The sequence below is a fragment of the Podarcis raffonei genome, chromosome 8 (assembly GCF_027172205.1).
Source record: "Podarcis raffonei isolate rPodRaf1 chromosome 8, rPodRaf1.pri, whole genome shotgun sequence".
NCBI lineage: Eukaryota > Metazoa > Chordata > Lepidosauria > Squamata > Lacertidae > Podarcis > Podarcis raffonei.
In genome coordinates this window covers 8,129,157-8,143,529 of record NC_070609.1, presented here as the reverse complement: position 1 = coordinate 8,143,529, position 14,373 = coordinate 8,129,157, and the positions used below count along the sequence as shown (strand labels likewise).

At 49.7% G+C, this 14,373-nt stretch overlaps 1 protein-coding gene across 1 annotated transcript in view; it reads left to right on the top strand.

Annotated features, from left to right (window-relative positions):
* PRKD2 (protein kinase D2) overlaps nt 1-13,859 on the top strand; it is a 54,893-nt gene extending 41,034 nt beyond the window's left edge. The window contains exons 10-18 of the mRNA XM_053401875.1: nt 882-1,140; nt 2,616-2,668; nt 2,817-2,889; nt 5,268-5,374; nt 5,506-5,667; nt 6,355-6,453; nt 9,771-10,038; nt 11,171-11,256; nt 13,071-13,859. Coding sequence (XP_053257850.1) covers nt 882-1,140; nt 2,616-2,668; nt 2,817-2,889; nt 5,268-5,374; nt 5,506-5,667; nt 6,355-6,453; nt 9,771-10,038; nt 11,171-11,256; nt 13,071-13,295 — 1,332 coding nt within the window. The 3' untranslated portion in view covers nt 13,296-13,859. The remainder of the gene's footprint in view (nt 1-881; nt 1,141-2,615; nt 2,669-2,816; nt 2,890-5,267; nt 5,375-5,505; nt 5,668-6,354; nt 6,454-9,770; nt 10,039-11,170; nt 11,257-13,070) is intronic.
* Nucleotides 13,860-14,373: the final 514 nt, after the last annotated feature.

Here is a 14,373-nt window from a genome sequence, read left to right as displayed (position 1 = left end):
AAGATGGCGTTCCCTGCCGCTGACCAACAGATGCGTTGGCGTGAAAGCAGGAGACTGCCCTTGCTCTGGCTTGGCTTAATGACTTCATCACTTAGCGCAGCCTTTCTCCACCTGTGGGTCCCCAGGTGTCGTTGAACCACAACTCCCATCACCCCTAGCTAGCAAGGCCAGAGCTCAGGGATGATGGGAGTTGTAGTCCAACAACATCTGGGGACCCACAGGTTGAGAACCTCTGACTTAGCATCAGGTGGGATGAGTGGTGTTCTCATGAAATCAGATTAGGGCGGGGAAACCATGAAAGAAGATTGCAGTATTTGGGACTTCCTAGTTTAGAGAAAAGGGACGCGGGTGGCGCTGTGGGTTAAACCACAGAGCCTAGGACTTGCCGATCAGAAGGTCGGCGGTTCGAATCCCCGTGACGGGGTGAGCTCCCGTTGCTTGGTCCCTGCTCCTGCCCACCTAGCAGTTCAAAAGCATGTCAAAGTGCAAGTAGATAAATAGGTACCACTCCAGAGGGAAGGTAAACGGCGTTTCCGTGTGCTGCTCTAGTTCGCCAGAAGCGGCTTAGTCATGCCGGCCACATGACCCGGAAGCTGTACGCCGGCTCCCTCGGCCAATAAAGCGAGATGAGCACCGCAACCCCAGAGTCGGCCACGACTGGACCTAATGGTCAGGGGTCCCTTTACCTTTACTTTAGTTTAGAGAAAAGGCGAGAAAGAGGCGACATGATAGAAGTTCATCACATTACGCCTGGCATGGAGAACGCCATCTGAACGCCAGTTGCTGGGAATGCCAAGTGGGGATGTTGTTGGTCTTCCCTGATCGCCATGAGATCAGGGGGCTGAGCAATGAAGGCTGACTTCCATTTCCTTCTCCTGTAGGAGATTCCGCTCTCGGAGATCTTGGCCGTGGGTCCGGCCCAGGACTTCTCCCTGCTGCCTTCGGGCGCCAACCCTCACTGCTTTGAAATCATCACGGCCAAAGCAACCTACTACGTGGGGGAAAGCGGTGCCCCCAGCAACCACCAGCATGCCGGGGATAGCCTGGAGAACGCCAGGATGTGGGAGAACGCCATCCGGCAGGCCCTCATGCCGGTCGTCCTCCAAGGGGCTCCGAGCGCCCAAGGAGAGGCGCCCCACAGTGAGTGTCTGTCCTGGACTGGTGGGACGCAGAGGGATGCTGGGAGGCGCCAGCTGGGGGACCCCCGAGGGAAGAAGGCTCAGCGCCCAGGGAGTGGTGGGGGGGTGACGATGAGAGGGAGCGGACTGGGAGGAGGAGGTGTCAGAAGCTGGAGAGGTAACAGGATTTAGTGAGCAGGAAGAGTCGGTGGCAGAGAGCAGTTCAGAATCGGAAGCAGAAGCTGGAGAGGAGGGAGACCGAAAGGCAGAGATAGGCTGGTGAAGGGGCCAGGGGGTCTCCCCTCCCTGCCACGACCAGCTCTCCTCCCTGCTGGTCTCCCAGAAGCCAAAGAGGTATGAAGAGGCAAATCAAAGACAGGCAAGATGGTGGTGCCTCAGATTGTTTGGGAAGCTATCAGGGAAGGAGGAACTTTAGGGTGCTGTGAACTTCAGGGTGAATTGCCGTATTTTTCGCTCTATAGGACGCACCCGACCATAAAACGCACCTAGTTTTAGAGGGGGAGAACAAGAAAAAAAAATCTCTCCCTCTCTGCGCGGCGCCCCTTCAGCAAAGCAGCAGGAGAAACGGAGCCCCTTCCATTTCTCCTCCCGCTTGGCTGAAGGGGCGCTGCGCAAAGAGGGAAAGCTGCGCAGCGCTTCTCCAGCAAAGCGAAGTCAGGAGAGCAAGAAGGATCAGTGTGCACCGACCCCTCTCGCTCTCCAGGCTTCAGCAAAAGCAGTGTGAAGCCATGGAGCCTGCATTCGCTCCTTAAGATGCACACACATTTCCCCTTAATTTTTGGAGAGGAAAACATGCGTCTTATAGAGCGAAAAATACAGTAACTTCACCTACTCCATGTGATTTACTTGCTTCTGATAGTATTCGACCAATGCCTTCCCCCTCACACGCAGGTATGGGGACCTTTAACCTCAGATGCCCGATTGTGCCCTTCTAAGCCTCACTCTCTGGCCCCAGTCCATGATATCTGGAGAGCCCCTGACAGTACTGGCCTAGGTGGGCCTTGTAGGGACGCGGGTGGCGCTGCGGTCTAAACTGCTGAGCCTCTTAGGCTTGCCGATCAGAAGGTTGGTGGTTCGAATCCCGACGACGGGGTGAGCTCCTGTTGCTCGGTCCCTGCTCCTGCCAACCTAGCAGTTTGAAAGCACACCAGTGCAAGTAGATAAATAGGTACCACTGCAGCGGGAAGGGAAATGGCGCTCTGACTTCCATCGTGGTGTCCCGTTGCGCCAGAAGCGGTTTAGTCATGCTGGCCACATGACCCAGAAAGCTGTCTGTGGACAAATGCTGGCTCCCTCGGCCTGAAAGCAAGATGAGCGCTGCACCCCATAGTTGCCTTTGACTGGACTTAACTGCCCAGGGGTCCATTATCCTTCTACCTTACCTAGGTGGGCCTTGTCCCCTGTACAGCATTGGCATGTGATACATCGGGAGATGAGCTCAGCCCTGACTTCTACCTTCTGCCTTCCTCTTTCCAGGGCAAGCGTCATTACGAATCTCTGTGTCCAACAGTCAGATCCAGGAGAACGTGGTGAGTTCTGGGAGCGCTGGGTCTCCAGGTCTCCTTGCCTGCTCCTTCTCCTTGCCTGCTCTTCACCCCTAACTTTGGTTTGGGGAGGTCCTTCCCCCACAAAAGTTGCTTTTTAAAAACAAAACACAATGCATTTGTACAACTGCAGGATATCGCCACCGTCTACCAGATCTTCCCGGATGAAGTTTTGGGCTCTGGGCAATTTGGCGTCGTCTACGGAGGTGAGTTAAGAACTTGGCTAGACACGCTTTCCTCAGTATGATGCAACCCCAAGTAGTCTACCTGGAGCGGTGATGCCATAACACCTCTCCACCTCTAAAGGGTTAAGGTAAAGGTAAAGGGACCCCTGACCATTAGGTCCAGTCGTGACCGACTCTGGGGATGTGGCGCTCATCTCACTTTACTGGCCAAGGGAGCTGGCGTACAGCTTCCGGGTCATGTGGCCAGCATGACTAAGCCGCTTCTGGCGAACCAGAGCAGCGCACGGAAACGCCGTTTACCTTCCCGCTGGAGCTGTACCTATTTATCTACTTGCACTTTGAGGTGCTTTTGAACCGCTAGGTTGGCAGGAGCAGGGACCGAGCAATGGGAGCTCACCCCGTCGTGGGGATTCGAACCGCCGACCTTCTGATCGGCAAGTTCTAGGCTCTGTGGTTTAACCCACAGTGCCACCTGAGTCCCTCTAGAGGGTGCTGGTTGCCAATCTAGCCTGGCCTCTACAGCAGATTGGAGCGGATCCCACAGCTCTGGCCACCAGTTGTGGCGGATCCGACACTCTATAACCACCGCAGGTTATCTTACTTTTTTTTTTTTTTGCATGAGGTAAAACTTTGACGCTTGGAGACTCAGGCAGAAGGTGAACCAATAAGAAAAAGGGTTTATTTGATGGAGCAAAGTTGGCAAAACAAATGATGTGTCAGGAAATCAAGTTCTTTTAGGAAACAGTTAACTAATTTATAATTATACTAAATCTACTGGCTTCTAAACAAGGTAGTAAATGCACAGCTTCTTTTAAGCTTCGATTGCTTATTTTCAGTTGTTTCTCTTCAGTCACATGTTGCAGGTTTCTAGATGGTAAATGCTCAGCTTATTTTGAGTTATTTCACTTCAGTTCCTTAACTCATAGGTGTTACAGCTTATTACTTTGGATCTTAAACAAGGTGGTACTTTCTGTCAATTTCCCAGTCTTCTACCAATCGGATCACCGCATCCGTTTTTTTCATACATATTCATATATTGTTTTCTTTTCCTCTGCACATTTTGGTGCCTTTTTCTTTTCTTCTTTGTATCACTTTATTTTTTCATAACTGAAAAATGTTCAATAAAATATTCAAGCCAAGATCCGTTCTAACTGGAAGGAGACCCAAGGAGACTTTATCCTCACAGCTTCTACTTCTCCTTGTTCAAACTCAGCCCTCCAGTTCGCTCCTGTCTAAATGCCCTCGCAAGACACAAAACACTGTCCTCCTATGTAAACTCAGAAATATTTTCCTCAGAGCGGATGTTCCACACACAGACCAGAACCAAACTCTCCTCTCCTTCCCACTCTCTCTTAAACCCTCTGAAAACTCCCTCAGAAACGGCTCCTTTTATTTTCCCTCCCAAAGTGCTGGCTCCGCCCCCTTCTGACTCGCTGTCTTGGTAGCCAATCAGAGAGAGGCTACAGCCCTCTGGTGGAATTTCAAGGTACTTCCACGACGGCAGCCAGGATTATTTGTGCTCATTAAAATGGAAATAAGATTCTGTACTCGCCACGGAGGAATGGCAGACTAAATTAATGGATGACGAAATGGCAGAACTTACAGGAGCAATAAAGAACCAAGGGGGGAGGGGGGACTTTATAAAAGATTAGAGAAAATTCATGGATTATCTGAAATGTTGTATACATAAAAGTTCTTTAGCAGGATGAATTTAAACCAAACGGTTAAAATTAATGTTAAAAGATAACTAAGGAGTAATTATTAATTGGAGTAACAAAGAAGATGCATTATTGTAAATTTAAAAATGTAAGAAACTGCAAAAGGAGGGGGAGAAGTTAAAATACATATATTTGTCAGAAAATACAGTGGTACCTCGGGTTAAGTACTTAATTCGTTCTGGAGGTCCGTTCTTAACCTGAAACTGTTCTTAACCTGAAGCACCACTTTAGCTAATGGGGCCTCCTGCTGCCGCCATGCCGCTACCACCCGATTTCTGTTCTCATCCTGAAGCAAAGTTCTTAACCTGAAGCACTATTTCTGGGTTAGCGGAGTCTGTAACCTGAAGCGTATGCAACCCAAAGTACCACTGTACTGGATTGTATTTATGTCAAAATATTTCTGAAAAATAAAATTTATATAGAAAAAGGAATTTTGAGGGACTGCGTGTATCACCAGACTCTGGTCTAGCTCAGCTGCCCATCACACAGACAGACAGGTATTGTTGGGCTTGGACTCCCACCATCATAGCCCATAGGGATGATGGGAGTTTTAGCCATCATTTCATTTGAGGGGCGGCTGCTGCTGACCTAAACCCAACGGTTGGGCCGGTACCTTTTGCCTTCTGCCAGCCAGCAACAGCCCCTTCCTAAAATGCAGGCTTCCCTTCTTGACTCCCCCAGGGAAACACCGGAAGACGGGCCGGGACGTGGCGGTGAAAGTGATTGACAAGCTCCGCTTCCCCACCAAGCAGGAGAGCCAACTGCGCAACGAGGTCGCCATTTTGCAGGTGAGCGGGTGGCGGCGGCCATTTTGTGGGTGTTGTCGCAGGAGGGCTGGTGGGAAAAGGGGTCCCTTAAGTCCCTCTGAGCCTCATCCTGACACCTCAGCTTGTCTCTCTTCTTCTCCCCCACCCTGCAGAGCCTGAGGCACGCCGGGATCGTGAACCTGGAGTGCATGTTCGAGACGCCGGAAAAAGTCTTTGTGGTGATGGAGAAGCTCCACGGAGACATGCTGGAAATGATCCTGTCTTCGGAAAAGGGCCGGCTGCCTGAGAGACTCACCAAGTTCCTCATCACACAGGTAAGGAACATGCCAGCTAGCCATGGTGATCATCTAATGTTTAGTGGATGGATTTCCCCCCCAAATTGATTTTTGAATTCTAAATATTCACGTTTTACACTGTATTTTAAGCTGTTTTTTGTTGCATCAATTAAGTGTTTTAAATTGGCTGTTAGCCGCCCTGTTTTCTGAACCGGGAAGGGCGGGGTATAAATAAAAATTTATTATTATTATTAAAGATACACCTTCCAAAGCCAGGGAAGGTGCAAGTCAACCAGTGCCCACCAGGTGGCAGCAGAGCCTTGCCTGAGGATGTGCTTCCCCTGCAAATTTCGGGATTTGGGAAATCTAATATTTGCTAGCAATGGCTAAAGGGCAAAAGAGGAGCTTTTGCCTGGGTCTCTGAAAGCAGGAGGTGTGACCAGCCAGCAGCAAGCAGAGACCAGCTTTCGGCAAACCGGCGCTCACCGGAAATTTCAGACTACAACTCCCATCAGCGTCAGCGCAGGCACCATCTGGCAGGCACCAGCGTCAGGAAGGCTGTTGTAACACGTTGCAGTGGGCAAGAGGCCCCAGGGACCTCTGTGATAATTCATGTCATGTGACCTGTGGGAAGCTGACGTGGGTAGAATCCTGACTGGCCAGGATTTGGGGGCTTTCTGCACTTTGCCACCTTTTGCCCCACCTGTTTCCGTCTTTTCCGCTCAGATCCTGGTGGCTTTGCGGCATCTGCATTTCAAGAACATCGTACATTGCGACCTGAAACCCGAGAACGTCCTCTTGGCTTCGGCTGAGCCGTTCCCTCAGGTAAGGCTTCCTATTCTGCGTCTGAGAGAGCTGGGTGCATCCCAAATGGTGTTCAGGATTTTAGAACGGAACCGCTCAGAACTGAGAGACCCAGGCAGTTCCTTGGTGGTTTTCTTAAAGATTCGTTTAGGGCAGGGCTGGGTCGCCCATGGACCTCCAGATTTTTTTGCTGGATTGCAACTCCTATTATTATTATTATTATTATTATTATTATTATTATTAGTGTGTGTAATAGTTAACAGGGACATGGGTGGCACTGTGGGTTAAACCACAGAGCCTAGGACTTGCCGATCAGAAGGTCAGTGGTTCGAATCCCCGCCACGGGGTGAGCTCCCGTTGCTCGGTCCCTGCTCCTGCCCACCTAGCAGTTCGAAAGCACGTCAAAGTGCAAGTAGATAAATAGGTACCACTCCAGCGGGAAAGTAAACGGTGTTTCCGTGCACTGCTCTGGTTCGCCAGAAGCGGCTTAGTCATGCTGGCCACATGACCCGGAAGCTGTACGCCAGCTCCCTCGGCCAATAAAGCGAGATGAGCGCCGCAACCCCAGAGTCGGTCACGACTGGACCTAATGGTCAGGGGTCCCTTTACCTTTACCTACTAGTTATTTTTACCTTGCCTTTTTTCCTAGCAGAGACTCAAGGTTGCTTACAGATGAAATAAAAAGTTAAAGGGACCCCTGACAGTTAATTCTCCCCTGGCCTCCTCACTGGCCCAAGTAGGACCAATTCAGCCAGATAGCCCTGGGGATTATCTAATTTTTGATTTTTGAATTTATTGTTATTCATGTTTTTATACTGTATTTTATGCTGCTTTTATAATTAAGTGTTTTAAAGTGTTTTAAATCTGTTGTCAGCTGCCCTGAGCCCGGTTTTTGAACCGGAACGGCGGGGTATAAATAAATTATTATTATTATTATTATTATTATTATTATTATTATTATTATTATTAAGTCCAGTCGCGAACGACTCTGGGGTTGCGATGCTCATCTCATTTTACTGGCCGAGGGAGCCGGCGTTTGTCCGCAGACAGCTTCTGGGTCATGTGGCCAGCATGACTAAGCTGCTTCTGGTGAAACCAGAGCAGTGCACGGAAACGCCGTTTACCTTCCCGCCGGAGTGGTACCTATTTATCTACTTGCACTTTGATGTGCTTTTGAACTGCTAGGCTGGCAGGAGCAGGGACCGAGCAACAGGAGCTCACCCCGTCGCGGGGATTCGAACCGCCGACCTTCCGATCGGCAAGCCCTAGGCTCAGTGGTTTAGACCACAGCGCTACCCGCGTCCCAACACAGATAAAATATGAATAGCTAAAAACATAGAAAAGACACCAACAATCCTTTTTAAAAAAATAGCACATGAATAGAGTTAAAACTACATATAAATCAATGAAAGTGATTCACAGATAGTATTTAACTCTGAGTAGGCTTGCTAAGATGTATAAGACTGAATCAGATAAGTGCTGGAGATGCAAAGAAGTGGCCGGAATGTACTTTCAAATGTGGTGGAGTTGTAAAAGGCTAAAAGAGTATTGGGAAATGATCCATAATGCATTGGGAAAAAATTTTATTAGTACTTCTCCCCACCCCCCCAAAATCAGAGTCCTTTATGTTAGGGATAATTCAGATTGAAATTCCTAGGTGTCAAAAAAAGGTTATTTATGTATGCTACTATTGTGGCCTGGGGGACACGGGTGGCACTGTGGGTAAAAGTCTCAGCACCTAGGGCTTGCCGATCGAAAGGTCGGCGGTTCGAATCCCCGCGGCGGGGTGCGCTCCCGTTGCTCGGTCCCAGCGCCTGCCAACCTAGCAGTTCGAAAGCACCTCCGGGTGCAAGTAGATAAATAGGGACCGCTTTCTAGCGGGAAAGTAAACGGCGTTTCCGTGTGCTGCGCTGGCTCGCCAGAGCAGCGATGTCACGCTGGCCACGTGACCCAGAAGTGTCTCCGGACAGCGCTGGCCCCCGGCCTCTTAAGTGAGATGGGCGCACAACCCCAGAGTCTGTCAAGACTGGCCCGTACGGGCAGGGGTACCTTTACCTTTACCTTTACTATTGTGGCCCGTGTTTTGTTAGCCCAAAAATAGAAAATGAGTGAGGTCCCAAAAAAGAAGAAGAATGGGAACTTAAGTTGACAGAATATGCACAACTTGCAGATTTAATCTATAGAATAAGAGAACAAGAAGAACATATGTTTAAAGAAGACTGGAAAACATTCATTGAATACAGTGGTACCTCTGGTTATGTACTTAATTCGTTCCGGAGGTCTGTTCTTAACCTGAAAATGTTCTTAACCTGAAGCACTAATGGGGGCCTCCTGCTGCCGCCGCGCGATTTCTGTTCTCATCCTGAAGCAAAGTTCTTAACCCAAGGTGTTATTTCTGGGTTAGCGGTGTCTGTAACCTGAAGCGTATGTAACCTGAGGTACCACTGTATATGGGAAATAATTGTGTATAGCTGAAAATGCTGGGAGCGTTAAGATAAATTCGACAGTGTAAACAAGTTTTGGTGGATGCAATAATGGAATACTGAATGGTATCGCTTTTGTAAAACCTGCAAGGATTTATGATATGTAAAATGAACCGTGGAAAGAGAAGAAGGGAAGTCATTGATATCTTAAGGATGTAAAATGAGTATTTTAAATTGTAAAAGAAAAAAATTGTATATATATGTAAAAAGAATGTGAGCCACACAAAAAACCACTACATATAAATATAAAACAGCTTTTAAAAACATGCAGATAATTACAATAGAAACAGCACAGCACCAGCCCGTTCATTAAAAGCATTCAGTTCCCAAAAGCCTGTTGTGATAAGAAAGTCTTCACCTGCTGACAAAAGGACAAGGACAAGTCAGTCTAACTCCTCTAGGGAGGGAGTTCCAAAGTCTGGGAGCAGCCACCGAGAAGGCCCCGCCATTATCCCATTGTTGATGATGATGATGTTGATTAAATTTGCATACCGTCCTTCATCCGAAGATCACAGGGCGGTTCAGAGCATAAAAATATACAGTGCTACCTTGGGTTACAGACGCTTCAGGTTACATACGCTTCAGGTTACAGACTCTGCTAACCCAGAAATAGTGCTTCAGCTTAAGAACTTTGCTTCAGGATAGGAACAGAAATCGTGCTCCGGTGGCGCAGCGGCAGCAGGAGGCCCCATTAGCTAAAGTGGTGCTTCGGGTTAAGAACAGTTTCAGGTTAAGAACGGACCTCCGGAATGAATTAAGTACTTAACCTGAGGTACCACTGTACATCGGAATGTGTTTTGCCGCGTCGCATGGCGGCCTGTGGATCGTAAGGTTCCTTGCTTTACAATCCGGCAGGTGAAGCTGTGCGACTTTGGCTTTGCCCGCATCATTGGTGAGAAGTCCTTCCGCCGCTCGGTCGTGGGCACCCCGGCCTACCTGGCGCCCGAGGTCCTACTGAATCAGGGCTACAACCGCTCTCTGGACATGTGGTCAGTCGGAGTCATCATGTACGTCAGCCTCAGCGGCACGTTCCCGTTCAACGAAGACGAGGACATTAACGACCAGATCCAGAACGCCGCCTTTATGTACCCGGCGAACCCCTGGCGCCAGATCTCAGTTGGCGGTAACTATCCCAAGGAGCTTGGTTGGATGGGAAGAGTCTGGCCTCGGAAACTGGCTGGCTTTCTGCTACAGTCATGCCTCATGTTACGGATGCTTCAGGTTACGTGGTTTCGGGTTGCGGACCACGGGAGACCCGGACGTACTGGAACGGGTTACTTCCGGGTTTCACCGCTTGCGCATGCGCAGAATAATAATAATAATTTATTATTTATACCCCGCCCATTTGGCTGGGCTTCCCCAGCCACTCTGGGCAGCTTCCAAAAAAAAAATTAAAATTAAAATACTGTAATACATCAAACATTAAAAGATTCCCTAAACAGGGCTGCCTTCAGATGTCTTCTGAAAGTCTGGTAGTTGTTCTCTTTGACATCTGGTGGGAGGGCGTTCCACAGGGCGGGCGCCACTACCGAGAAGGCCCTCTGCCTGGTTCCCTGTAACTTGGCTTCTCGCAGTGAGGGGACTGCCAGAAGGCCCTCAGCGCTTGACCTCAGTGTCCGGGCTGGAAGATGGGGGTGGAGACGCTCCTTCAGGTATACCGGACCGAGGCTGTTTAGGGCTTTAAAGGTCAGCACCAACACTTTTCATTGTGCTCGGAACGTACAGGGAGCCAATGTAGGTCTTTCAAGACCGGTGTTATGTGGTCTCGGCGGCCGCTCCCAGTCACCAGTCTAGCTGCCACATTCTGGATTAGTTGCAGTTTCCGGGTCACCTTCAAAGGTAGCCCCACATAGAGCGCATTGCAGTAGTCCAAGCGGGAGATAACCAGAGCATGCACCACTCTGGCGAGACAGTCTGTGGGCAGGTAGGGTCTCAGCCTGCGTACCAGGTGGAGCTGGTAGACAGCTGCCTTGGACACAGAATTGACCTGCGCCTCCATGGACAGCTGTGAGTCCAAAATGACTCCCAGGCTGCGCAGCTGGTCCTTCAGGGGCACAGTCACCCCATTCAGAAGCGCTAAATCGTGCCAGCACAGACACGGCACTTCTGGATGCGAACGCTGCAGGTTGTGGATCGCCTCTGTCACGGATTATGTCTGCAACCCGAGGTTCCACTGTACTTGGATTCCCGGCCGAATCCAGCAGGGTCTTCTCAGTTTCTTATATCATTTCCTTTCTCCCTTTCTTCCTGCCCAGCCATTGATTTGATCAACAACCTCCTGCAGGTGAAGATGAGGAAACGTTACAGCGTCGATAAATCGCTCAGCCACTCTTGGCTACAGGTATGCAGAGATGGCGGCTGGTGTCCAAACTCACCGTGGGCCCTGCTGGCTGGGGATGATGGGCTTTGTAGTCCTAGACATCTGCAGGGAACTGATGCTCTTCGATTTCAGGGCCACCTGGTCTGACATTCCTGTTGTTGCCATTGCTCTGGTTCCTTGTGGTTCCACTTGTGGGTTTCCCTTTGGGGAATTTGATTGGCCGCTGTGAAAACAGGATGCTGAACTTAGATGGTCCATTTTTCTGATCCAGCAGCCTCTCCTTATGTTCTTCGTCCTTCTTATGTCCTTAATGTGAATTTCTCCTAATATGTTTCCCCAAAGCAACTTAGTCCTAATAGGAAGCAGTTTTGTTCATTGCATTTTTTCAACGCACCTGTTATACCAGCCTTCCTCAACCTCGGCCCTCCAGATGTTTTGAGACTACAATTCCCATCATCCCTGACCACTCGTCCTGCTAGCCAGGGATCATGGGAGTTGTAGGCCAAAAACATCTGGAGGGCCAAGGTTGAGGAAGCCTGTGTTACACAGTCAAACCTCGGTTGTCGAACATCTTGGCTGCTGAATGTTTCGGAAGCCGAACGCCGACAACCTGGAAGTAACTGCTTTGGTTTTTGAACGTTCCTTGGAACCCAAACAGCTTCCGAGGCGCACCAAACCTATTGGCGTTTCGCAACTTTTTGACTAGTTGCAGGACCTTAGCCAGACCTAGCAGTGTAAATGCAAAGTTCACGAAAGCAATTGGCAACTTGGCTGCAGACAGGATGGACGAAGCAGGAACCAGGAACTTGTAGTTCGGTGTTTATTATATACAGCGGACTATTTACAGGAACAGAACAGAACACGGATCTTTGACTAGCTCTCTCTTACACAACTCTCAACTCCTACACTGACTCGTACTAACAGTTAGTAGGCCATTAATCATTATTCCCGTGAGAGAGCTTGACCAATCAGGGAGCTGTCTCCATGCCTCTGTATCACCAGGCAGATGTACTCCTTCACATTGCCTCGGTTGTCAACCCTAATTGACTCTGTGTGTGTAGCTGCACGGATGCAGATTTCCCAACACATTTCTCATTTTTTTTCTAATTAGATTTGCTGCCCTCCCTTTGATCCTCCCTTTTTTCAAACGTTTCAGAAGTCAAACGTACTTCCGGAATGGATTACATTCAAAAACCAAGGTTCTACTATTGTAACCCTGACTCGGTTGGAGTGCTGCATTGCAAAATTCAGAGCGGTGCAAATTTCAACTGCAATATGCAGTTCCCGTCTCGTTTCGGGAAGCACGGATTGAGCAATTTGTCTCTGAATATCTCCCCATCCTTCGGTGTGACCCATGGCAGTGCACAGAGCAGGGGCGGCAGGAGTTTTTGGCCCTTTGGGCGTTGCTGAACTACAACTCCCAGCACCCAGAAAGCGTGGCCAACGGTCAAGGGTCTCAGGAGTTGCATTTCAGCAACATCTGGAGGACCACAGGCATAGCGAGCAACCGACAAGCATCCCCTTCAATTCACAAATTTACCGTATTTTTTGCTCTATAAGACTCACTTTTTCCCTCCTAAAAAGTAAGGGGAAATGTGTGTGCATCTTATGGAGCGAATGCAGGCTGCGCAGCTATCCCAGAAGCCAGAACAGCAAGAGGGATCGCTGCTTTCACTGCGCAGCGATCCCTCTTGCTGTTCTGCTTCTGAGATTCAGAATATTTTTTTTCTTGTTTTCCTTGTCAAAAAACTAGGTGCGTCTTGTGGTCTGGTGCGTCTTATAGAGCAAAAAATACGGTACATTTCAGCTTCTCCTCTTCTTCCTTCCCATCCCAGGATTATCAAACTTGGCTGGACCTGCGGGAGCTGGAGAGCAGGATGGGCGAGCGCTACATCACCCACGAGAGCGACGACGCCCGGTGGGAGCAGTTTGCTGCCGAGCACAGCGTGCCGTATCCTGACCACTTGCGGGTCCGGCGGCTGCACGAGGAGGAGGAGGACGACGAACAGCAGCGGGAGGTGGACATGAAGGGCTTGACCGAGAGGGTCAGCGTGCTCTGAGCGCCTCCTGCTTACTGGAAGCTCAAATGAAGGATGGACAGGCACGCAGAATCTTGCACATGGTGTCGGCTCCACCCCCTGTGGGCAGGGCCTTGTTCTGAAGGAGGCGGCAGCTCCCCCTGCTGGCAGTGCCAGGGAAGACGCTCTCAGAACTTTGCTCCACTTCACACCCCAAGTTCTTCGAATCTCTCCGATTCACTTATTTCGGGGGGATGTCATTGTGAGAGATGAGAAGCTGCTGAAGTAGAGGGAATGAACGTTGGGCGTCTTGGAACAGGCGGGGCGGGGGAATGAGCCAGGCATTGTTCGGGTGCCTGAGGAGGGTGTTGCAATTTTTGACGCAGGAAAAAATGTTGGGGAGCCCCATCAATAGAGGTTATGGGGGTGTTTAGGTTCTGAAATCATCTGCCTCTTGTTCTCCTGCTGTCGGGGGACTGGTTTCCAGTTTGGAACAGGATTATGTCTCTTGGGTCAGCCACAAAACTGACTTTGAATATTCCAGTAGAGCAAAAAGACTACCTCCATCCTCAGCTTTTAAAAGAGGTGGGCTCTGGAAAACCTCTTTTCAGCTCTTCAGTGACTTGCTCACGAAACCTTGTTCTGCTTGGCAAACCTGGAATATTTTCTCTCTCCGCCCCCACCCCCCGGTCCCTGCCCCTCCTCCCCGCCCCCAAAACATCCCGCCCGCTCCGTTCCTGTTTAAAAAGTTGCCGCCTGAAACAGCCCAGAAGGAAACAAGACTAGTCCCTTGTGCACGAGAGAGAGACAAAGCTGACTTTTCTTCTTCCAGCCCCAGAGTTAACGGCCAGCCTTCAGGGCGGGCATCTTGGCACCTGAGACCTTTGCGGCGGCCAGAGGCGATTCATTGAAAGGGGGGAAATCGCAAGAGGTGGTTAAGTTTCCAACACCTCACTCACTTCTTAAAGGGGTGTGTGTTTGTGTAGCCCTGGTGTCTGCCTCTCCTGAAATGACAGCTGTCTTTTGCAAGGCTCAAGTGAAGCCAAGGATTAAAAACCTGATTTAGTTTTCGGGGGTTTTGAAAGAAGGGAGGGAAACATCTAAAGAGCAGCAGCGATTG